The sequence below is a fragment of the Ziziphus jujuba genome, chromosome 1 (assembly GCF_031755915.1).
Source record: "Ziziphus jujuba cultivar Dongzao chromosome 1, ASM3175591v1".
Taxonomy (NCBI): Eukaryota; Viridiplantae; Streptophyta; class Magnoliopsida; order Rosales; family Rhamnaceae; genus Ziziphus; species Ziziphus jujuba.
Window position 1 is genome coordinate 13,510,990 of NC_083379.1, and position 9,850 is coordinate 13,520,839.

At 34.3% G+C, this 9,850-nt stretch overlaps 2 protein-coding genes across 11 annotated transcripts; one reads left to right on the plus strand and one right to left on the minus strand.

Annotated features, from left to right (window-relative positions):
- The first annotated feature begins 762 nt into the window (after positions 1–762).
- LOC107433841 (pentatricopeptide repeat-containing protein At4g20770) lies at positions 763–5,378 on the plus strand. Of its 7 annotated transcripts, none has more exons than XM_016045206.4 (5): positions 763–3,242; positions 3,318–3,360; positions 3,692–3,859; positions 4,556–4,673; positions 4,791–5,378. In XM_016045206.4, the coding sequence occupies exons 1-2, from the start codon at positions 891–893 to the stop codon at positions 3,330–3,332; spliced, it is 2,367 nt and encodes a 788-aa protein (XP_015900692.3). In that variant the 5' UTR covers positions 763–890; the 3' UTR covers positions 3,333–3,360; positions 3,692–3,859; positions 4,556–4,673; positions 4,791–5,378. The 7 variants fall into 7 exon arrangements, with proteins under 7 accessions (XP_015900692.3, XP_015900693.3, XP_024922987.3 ...); XM_016045207.4 differs by having other exon boundaries at positions 3,709–3,859; XM_025067219.3 differs by having other exon boundaries at positions 763–3,221.
- A 667-nt stretch (positions 5,379–6,045) lies between these two features.
- LOC107433845 (uncharacterized) lies at positions 6,046–9,338 on the minus strand. Of its 4 annotated transcripts, none has more exons than XM_048469690.2 (8): positions 9,226–9,332; positions 9,108–9,137; positions 7,761–7,913; positions 7,409–7,502; positions 7,199–7,281; positions 6,719–6,872; positions 6,382–6,613; positions 6,046–6,166 (listed from the first exon to the last, which is right to left on the minus strand). In XM_048469690.2, exons 1-8 carry the CDS (start codon positions 9,274–9,276, stop codon positions 6,160–6,162), a joined length of 804 nt encoding a protein of 267 aa, XP_048325647.2. In that variant the 5' UTR covers positions 9,277–9,332; the 3' UTR covers positions 6,046–6,159. The 4 variants fall into 4 exon arrangements, with proteins under 4 accessions (XP_048325647.2, XP_048325650.2, XP_048325636.2 ...); XM_048469693.2 differs by having other exon boundaries at positions 9,108–9,157; positions 9,226–9,322; XM_048469679.2 differs by having other exon boundaries at positions 9,108–9,338.
- Between the last annotated feature and the right edge of the window lie 512 nt (positions 9,339–9,850).

Genomic DNA, 9,850 nt, shown 5'->3' on the forward strand with positions numbered 1-9,850 from the left:
AAGCTCGGTTATTATAAATATTTTTAGTGATATGTTTTTTAAAAAAATATTACTAAAAACTTATACAATAACTTATACTTTTATATAAAAGTGTTGATTTTTTTTTTTTTTTTTGACGATAATTTTTTAAAAAATTGTTATTTTTTTATTTTTTTTGTTTTTGTTATATAAATATTAATATATATATATATATATATATATATATATATTTGTGGCAATCAAGACCATAGATTCCATTGTCAAACTATCTTCCAGACAAATTTCATTGCCAATCTATTGGTTTTGTAAAGTGTGGACTTTGCCTGTAAACGATATATATATATATATATATATCATAAATTAATTGTGTCTTCAAAATTAAAAATCTGCAAAAAAAATATAATTAGATATAAAAGTAGTGAAAAAAATATTTATATTCAAAATAAATAAAAAGAAAAGTATAAATGCACAATAATTTTCATAAATTAATTGTGTCTTCAAAATTAAAAATCTGCAAAAAGATATAATTAAATATAAAAGTAGTGAAAAAAATATTTATATTCAAAATAAATAAAAAGAAAAGTATAAACAATATGTTTCTAAACTATAACTTATTTTAATGAAAATTAAAGATAACAGCTAAAAAAAAGGAGATATATTTAATTCATTTTTAACAAATTTATTAAAAAAAAATAATGATTTGTAAATTTTTTTTTTTTTAATAAACATAAACAAGCTCCTTGATATGATTATTGGTCAATTTCGTTAAATTGTAATAATTTTTTTTTTTTTTTTGGTCAAATGGTAAAAATTTGATTATTACGAGGCATACGACCTCCCGTTTAGCAAATAGCAATGTTCAAACTGTCGATTCACTCGCAAAAACTCAAAAAACTTTGCCCGCGCTAACAATGGAAAACAAGAACGTAGCAAACCTCTTGCAGTTTTGCATAGACAACACAGCCCACCTCGCCGGCAAGCTTGTTCATGCTTACATCTTACGCAATGGCTTGCTCTCCAACACCTTCCTCTCTAACCGCCTCATCGAGCTCTATTCCAAATGTGGCAAGCTAGGTTCTGCCCACCACGTGTTTGCTAAAATTCCTAACAAAGATGTATATTCTTGGAATGCCATTCTCGGTGTACACTGCAAAGCTGGTAGCTTAGGAGATGCTCATCAGATATTCGTAGAAATGCCTGAAAGAAATACTGTGTCCTGGAACACTCTAATTAGTGCTTTAGTCCAGAATGGGTATGAACGAAAAGCCTTGAATGTTTACGATGTAATGATTTCGGAAGGATTTCTGCCTACCCGTTTTACATTGGCGAGTGTGTTTAGTGCATCTGGAGCATTGCTGGATGCAGGGCACGGTAGAAGATGTCATGGCCTTGTTGTTAAGATTGGTCTTGAGGAGAATATGTATGTGGCTAATTCTCTGTTGTGCATGTATGCTAAGTGTGGGCTGATGAGAGATGCAATTGGAGTTTTTGGTGGCATGCGTGAGCATAATGAGGTAACTTTTACAGCTATGATGGGCGGTTTGGCGCAGACAGAGCAAGTTTCGGAGGCATTAGAGATGTTTAGACTGATGCTTAGGAAAAGAATTCGTGTTGATTCTGTTTCAGTGTCAAGCATTTTGGGAGTATGTGCCAGAGGGGCATGTGGTGAATCTGATCTTTATGATCAAAGCGATGGGTTTTGTTGTAATATAAATGGGAAACAAGTACATTGTCTTGCTATTAAACTTGGATTTGAAGGAGATCTTCATTTGAATAATTCATTGCTTGATATGTATGCAAAGAATGGAGACATGAAAGATGCTGAAAAGGTTTTTGCTAATTTACCTGAATCAAGTGTTGTTTCTTGGAATGTTATGATAGCTGGGTATGGCCAGAAATACCAAAGCAGGAAAGCTGTGGAATACCTGGAAAGAATGCATCACTGTGGTGTTGAGCCAGATGAGGTTACATATATTAATATGCTTGCAGCATGCATCAAATCTGGGGACATAGAAACCGCTCGTCAAATGTTTGATAGCATGTTGTTCCCAAGCCTTAGTTCATGGAATGCTATACTTTCTGGTTATTTCCAGTATGGAAACAACAAGGAGGCAATTAAGCTTTTTAGGGAGATGCAGTTCCGAAACCAAAAGCCTGATCGAACTACTCTGGCCATTGCTCTCAGCTCCTGTGCAGGAATGGGATTTCTTGACCCTGGAAAACAGATCCATGCTACCTCATTAAAGGTTGCACTTCATACAGACATATATGTAGCAAGTGGACTTATTGGCATGTATTCAAAATGTGGGAGGACAGAATTGGCAAAGTATATATTCTATAAGATGCCTGAAATGGACATTGTTTGTTGGAATTCTATGATAGCTGGTTGTTCTCTCAATTCACTTGATAAGGAAGCTTTCATTTTTTTTAAGCAGATGCAGGAACATGGGATGTTTCCTACCCAGTTCACTTATGCTACTGTTCTAAGTAGTTGTGCTAGGCTATCTTCTTCCTTTGAAGGGAAACAGGTCCATGCTTTGATAAAAAAAGATGGACATGTAAACGATGTCTTTGTGGGGAGTGCTCTAATTGATATGTACTGCAAATGTGGTGATATAGATGAAGCTTGGCAATTCTTCAATATGATGTCCTATAAAAATACTGTAACATGGAATGAAATGATACATGGGTATGCACAAAATGGGCGTGGAGACAAGGCCATTGCGCTTTATGAGGACATGATTCGTTTGGGTCAGAAACCCGATGATGTAACTTTTGTTGCTGTTTTAACTGCCTGTAGCCATTCAGGACTGACTGATGCTGGCATTGAAATATTCAATTCAATGAAGCAAGTACACGGAATCGAGCCAGTTTTGGATCATTACACTTGCATTATTGATTCTCTGGGCCGTGCTGGTCGGTTCCATGAAGCAGAAGTTCTTCTAGATAAGATTCCATATAAGGATGACCCTGTCATATGGGAGGTTTTGCTTAGTTCTTGTAGGGTTCATGCTAATGTGACCCTAGCAAAAAGAGCAGCAGATGAACTGTTCCGCTTGGACCAACGAAATTCAGCCCCTTATGTGCTTCTTGCCAATATATATTCTTCATTAGGAAGATGGGATGATGCTAGGGCTGTTAGAGATCTGATGAGTGAGAAACAGGTCACAAAAAATCCAGGTTATAGCTGGATTGAACAGAAAAGTGAGATGCAAGCATTTACAGTAGATGATAATTTTAAGGTGCTTGATGAAGAAGTTGTCGTAAGTGAAGAAAAATCTTGCTATAATGTCTAAAACAAAGTCAGAACAAGCTAAAATGACTATGGATTTTTGCAGGGAGACATTTGCTGATGTTTTAGGGCGAAATGACTCTTTTAAGGTAATAAATATAGCTTGAGATACTACTATTCTTTCCTTTTGCTCTTTTTTGTTAGATGCATAAATTTCCATCTTCATCATAGATGACTGATTCTCGTTGTAATTGTTGAGAACTATACAAAGATAATTTAAGCATCAACATTCAATTTATTTTAAGTCTTTTAGGCTTCCAATAAGTAGCTCCATCCTTGTTTACTGAAGTTTGACCTTGTCAGGCTTTAAGATTTATCTATATGTTGATTTGGAGATTTAACTATATTAAGTTGACCTGGCATTTTCACTCAAACATAAATGTCATTGCACTGTGTGTTTCTAATAGAAAGATATGTCAGGGTTGTTTTCATTGCAGGAAAGAAAGTGAAGAGGGAGACTATCAAGGTTCTAAACACCCAGCAAATTAAAGTTTTGCAGCTGTCTTTCACTGCTGGGGTTGGATTTTTGAACCATCCTTATAGGAGAACAACTAGATCTCAGCAAGTTAGATGCTGTCGCTGTAACAGGTGAAGCAAGCCTCACTCTCTCTCTCTCTCTCTCTCTCTCTCTCTCTCTCTGTGTGCACGCGGATATATATTTATACATGTTTACATATGTCTTCTCACTTATCTCTCTCTCTCTCTCTCTCTCTCTCTCTCTCTCTCTCTCTCTCTCTCTGTGTGCGGATATATATTTATACATGTGTATATACATTTCTCCCTTATGGCAATACATGGATAGTAATTGTTTATAGGTTAAAGGTCATTTGATTTTGGTGATGTAGACAAAATAGACTGTCTTGAGATTTAAAAAAAAAAAAAAAAAAAAATGAAGTTGCATTGACATTTGACAAGGATAGCTAAGTTGTTCCACATTCCATGTCATTAAATTTGGTGAATACCAGACGTTCTTGAATACCCTTTTACCCTTTTTTTTTACTTTCGCAGAACATATTTTGGAAAATGGTCTTGTTTACATTTTTTAGTGTGTGGTCAAGGGGAAATGCTTATTTAAATTTTATAGCTCTGAACTTTCACTTTTTCTCCATCCGGAAGCAAGAGAGATATATGTTTTTTTCATTTAGATTGCCAAAAGATTTCACTAAAAGAGAGGTGGGTGGGATTGGAGGCTGAATTAAAATTATATATAGTTATGTTTCTATGGTTGTCTAGGCTAAAACAAATTCAGCTAGAAAAGTTTAACACTTGATTTCCAACTTATAGGATCAAATGCAAAGAAAAGATCAAGGAATCTTCCTTGAAAGAGTTGGTACCTCCATGGTGAACTGTGAAGCAAGGAAGCTGATTGCCAAATTACAGTTTTGATACTCTTCTGTTAAAGGTTGTCTCCATTGTAAGCATTATTTATATGGCATGTATTAACTTAACCATTCCGAACACTATTTTTATGGCATGCATTAACTTCTCACATGATTTTGTTTGTACATGTCACTATCAGGACAGAAGCTGCTCAGAGATTGAATTTGAAATGGTTATAAAGGTTGCAACTATTGTTGGCTGCTTTCGCTGGGGCATGGACCTATTGGATGATATGTTCTCAAAGTGCTGTTGACAGAGGAACAGTCTACTCCTTAAAGGCTAAACCATCCTATTCCATATTTTTAAATGGCATACCTACAAATGATAATGGCTGTTCTACTATCCAATTTTGTGCTGCTACAAATAATTCCCACAAAGTTAAAGTCTGCCAACTGTGAGAGTGTGCAAAAGCAAAAGATGTGTGAACTACAACTTCAACTCTTGGCTAGGTCATTAATGTTTGTATTAGAGTATATTCCACAACTTGTGTTTTGAAATTTCAGAAATTATCTCTTTGTTCTTCTTGTTGAAGTTTCTTGAGGTGCCATTTCTTCTTGCAGAAAGGAAACATGTTTTAAGATCTGAGTAGAAGCATGTAGTTATAACATAGGTTATGTTTGTGTACAGTGCCCAGGACTCCAAACAATGAGCAAAAGGAAGAGAAGAAAGATGTTATTGGGGAAGAATTCTAATAAAATTCAACAAGTTCGCAGAACTGTAAATTACAGTCTTAAGGTAAATTTGTACCATAGACCAATCATAAATGTGCTTAGGCCCTGTTTGGGATAACTTTAGCTTTAACTTATTCGGAGCTTCAGCTTATCTAGAAGTGCTTCCTAAAACTACACATTTCACTGGCTTTGATTAGTAGCTCTTTTGGAGGCCTAAAGCTGTTTCAGAAAACTACACAAACACTCACGATAAAAGCAGCTTTTGAGCCTTATATGTCAAAAGAAGCTTTTCAGAAGCCATGTCAAACAAGGCTTTAGACTTTTTTATCATAAAAACAAAGTGGTGGGAACTCTCCTTGGTGTAAAGAGCTTGTTAAAATCGAATGTATCCACATTAGTTCTTGCATAATCAGGGTGCAGACTTATCAAAAGTTAGATTATGTGCGCCTAACGTCCTGCAACATATGCGTGCACAAGCGCTCTCTATAGCAAGACTATATAAGTATATTATTCACTTTAACCACCCTAAATCAGTGTGTTTATTAAATTTTAATTTTGCTTCATAAGTATTTTTTCAAAGGCAAACTCAAGTCTTGATTTGATCCTATTCAAGAGGAACACAACGCTATTCCCATTCAACCACATCTACAAGTCTATTGGTAGAACTATTTTGTTAGTTCTGCAATACAATTTAGTATTTTCAAAACAAGGAATGTACCCAGGTACTCAAATTTCTCTATTTATTAATTAAAAAAGGTAATCAACAGCTTCATAAGTTGCATCTTAAAAGCATAATTAGTAGTCATGATCACATGAAAATATTCAATCTAACAAAATTTAGCTCCTGTTTCAGCCAAAAAAAAAAAAAAAAGAAAAAAAAGAAAAAGAAAAAGAAAAGTTAGCTCTTGTTTGGCCATGAACTAAAAAAAATACTTTCTGGTATTAAAAACAACAAATTGTAATAAAATTCCGTTTTAAAATCCCAAAAAGAAGTTTCTTAATTCAGGGAGAAACAGGCTCTTATTCATCACTTTATTTAGAAAGATTCTAACTAATTACCAAGGAATTTCCTGACCATCCCAGGCAAAGAATTTTCCATTATCCTGCCTCTTTGCTCCGTTGATAATGGTTAAGAGCTTCTGCACAGAGAATTCCTTGGTAAACAGCTTGCCTTCTGGAACATTTCTCTGAAATGGCCTTGAGAGATCAGTGTCCACTGTGCCTGGATGCAATAGAATGCATATAATTGGATCCTTCTTTCGTGCAAACTCCACTGATATGGTTTTTGTCACTGCAAAGTAGCATTTGTCAATGTTATGAAACAGCATATACATATTGTCTATATTTAATTCTTGATTATGAAAAGGAAAGGAAACCTTTAAAGAAGAAAACATACATTGATTAAGAGCAGATTTTGAAGAGCGATAAGAATGCCAACCCCCGAGGCGATTATCCCCAATAGATCCCACCCTAGCACTTAAGTTGGCCACAATTGCAACATCTCTTTCAGTCCCAGAGCCCCCTCCATTCTTCAAGAGAGGCCACATATGCTGATTGTACAAAGAACAAACCAATATTGAGTTAATTATACAATTAAGTCATACTATAATGTATGTGCTTCCAAACTTCTTGAAATATATCTCTGAAACATATGGAACCATGGAACCATGGTAACATTATATATTCTTGAAATATATCTCTGAAAAAGCTTCATAGATGTCATTTCATTTAAAGAAAGAAGAAGAGCAGAAAAGAAAAGAAAAGAGAAAAAAAAATAAATAAATAAATCTTAATTATGCCATAAGAGGCAAAGGCTATTGCATTGTGAATGTTATATTTAACAAAGGAGTAATAACTAAATAAAAATTAGTCAAACCTTGATCACCAGAATAGGACCCACAGCGTTAACTTCATAAGCAAACAGCAAAGACGACTTCTGCACCTTGCTCAATGTCGTTTCTGTACTCGATATTAAACAATACAAGTGACTATCTAGCTATTAGTACAAAAAATCCATCCTACGAAATGTGAATGGCTATTCGCTAATGTCAGGTTATTAGATCAAGAAATTATATGAGTTCTATACCTGGTTGTAATTTGTCAGATATTGATAGAACCCCAGATGCATTAATGAGAAGGTTTAAAGAGCCATATCTTTCTTGAATAGACTTCGCACATTCCTGAAAATTGGGAGACAAATGAAATTTTATAAAATTTAATTTGCATGTTGATTGTATAGGAAGTTTCTAATTATTTTCCTCCCTTCATTTCATTACAAAGAAGTTCAAGACCTTTTCAAACAATCATAGGTGCACTAAAGCAAGAAAATTGAATTTGAATTAAATAATTCCCGAAAAGCTGATAAGGTCTCTTCTCGGATTTTTCAACAAAAGTTCAAAAAACACAACAACAACAACTACTATAATAAGAGATGTAACCTCTATAGTGCTTTCAACAGTAACATCCAATTGTTGAATGCTAAGGCGATCATCAAACTTATGTTTCAGATTAAGAAGCCCAGTTGCCTCATTAGGATTTCGACAGGTAGCAACAACATGGCCTCTCTCATTCTTCTCCAGCAGCTGTTTAACCTTTAAGAAACAAAAAAATGAAGATAATGAACATTGTATTTGATCAAATAACATAACAGCAATAAATTTTAAGGCCAGACAATTAGCCACAATCATAAAAAGGAAATCAAACTATTTGCTGCTATGTTGATTTTGAATGCTGCCATCCCGCCCCTTCTCTGACTTTTTTAGTATTTTTACTGAATGTTCACTCAATGAGATAACTAACAGCTCACAATGTTCTGTAGAAGAAGCCCTGGAGCAACCCTTTAGAGTACCCCATGAATATTGAGCTGCATATAGGGTTTGCCAAGCTTATAGAGATATAACCAGACAACCAAAAGTCCAATTGGTTGGGTGCATTTCTTGGTAGAAGATCATGGGGCTAGGACTGACAATGTAATTACATACCTTTGAGACTCTAAAACAGTAACCTACATCAAAAAACCTCAGTCAACCTGTTAGATCGCAATATTCAAAAAGACAATGTACTTGCCATAATAAGGCTTGCCTTAACCTGTTGCAAGTTTGGGTGATGAACAATGCAATGCACTGGACCGGAAAATTCTAATCGATGACTCACTTTGCGAAGACAAATTGCAACATATAAAACTGCCACACTAAGGATGCTAACAAACTCTAGATATCATATACCAGCTTAAAATACAAAATATAGTAACTTAACTAAATTCAGATCATTTCTTTTCCCCCTAACAATACAGTCACTTAACAATTCCTGGCCAACAGTCTAAGCAAGGAAGAATCAATTCAATTCCCAAGCAACAACGATTTTGTTGTCATCCATGGAAATACTAAAAAGGCTTATTGTTTTTATAACTTTTGTCAACAAATTTCTCCTATATATGATATGAAAGTACAAACACAATTCTTCAAGCTCATGGATTGATTGGCTACATCCTTTAAACAATTGTTAAACTGATAACAGAACCATATATCATCTGTCTGAACTCCCACACGGAGTGCTCCAAACAAAAAACAAGTTATGCCAAACCCCATATGCAGCAAAACACACCTTATTCCATTCAAAAAATATGATTCCGATATCTTACAATTTCATGGGGGGTAATGCTGCATTTTTCAAATGGCCAATACCCATTGGCAAAATAACACTACCCATGCAAGAAAAAATGAAAGAACACAAACAAATAAGAGGCCAGTTCACAAGATAGTAAAGCAAACGAAGAAGAAGCTCACAAATTCAAGGCCAATTCCTCTGGAAGCTCCCTGGACCATGGAAACCCCACCTGCCAATTTCACATTAGTAGAAGAAGAAGAAGAAAAGGAGGCCCTTGGGTATATTAATCGTATCAACCTCAAAGAAGGAGATATGAACGCCATGAATGCGCTTGGCCAAGTGCTTCATATCATCTGGCCTCTCCCACAGCCCAGCTATTCTGCTACTACTGACCACATTTCATTGAAAAATAATAATAATAATAATAATAATAATAATAAATATAAATAAATAAACGTGGTTCATTGCTTAACCACCAAAAGTAGTGAAAAAACCGTTGTTTTTATTAATTTCATTCATTAGAGAGTCAGAGACTAACCCACATTATATTTATTTATCTTTCTTTTCTGTATTATCATTATTATTATTATTTTAAAAAATAATGGTTTGTACAAATTTTTGAATTTTCATTTTTCTATTATTACTATTATTATCTACCCCGTTCAAGCTAAAGTGTGCAAATACAAGCTGAAAGACAAATAGATAATACATAATTTTATTCGTATTTAAGAGATTAGATGGTCTATATTTTTTTTGAACAAATCATCAAATTTACAAACTACCCGATATCTTTATATTCCATATGATTCGAATTTGTATTTATATATCAAATTCTATAATTTTGTTCTTTTTTTTCATCCCTAGTCTTCTAATATGCCAATTTTCTTTTATATTTTTCACTTTTAAATTTTGACTCTTTTTT

What these genes read in the sequence shown, in the direction of transcription:
- LOC107433841 (XM_016045204.4), top strand. Translation starts at nt 891, where the DNA reads ATGGAAAACAAGAACGTAGCAAACCTCTTGCAGTTTTGCATAGACAAC.
- LOC107433845 (XM_048469679.2), bottom strand. Translation starts at nt 9,251, where the DNA reads ATGGCGTTCATATCTCCTTCTTTGAGGTTGATACGATTAATATACCCA. An exon ending in CTGTTGAAAGCACTATAGAG is followed by an intron (nt 7,503 to 7,760) that starts GTTACATCTCTT and finishes CCCAATTTTCAG; the next exon opens with GAATGTGCGAAGTCTATTCA. An exon ending in ATCTGACAAATTACAACCAG is followed by an intron (nt 7,282 to 7,408) that starts GTATAGAACTCA and finishes TATCGAGTACAG; the next exon opens with AAACGACATTGAGCAAGGTG.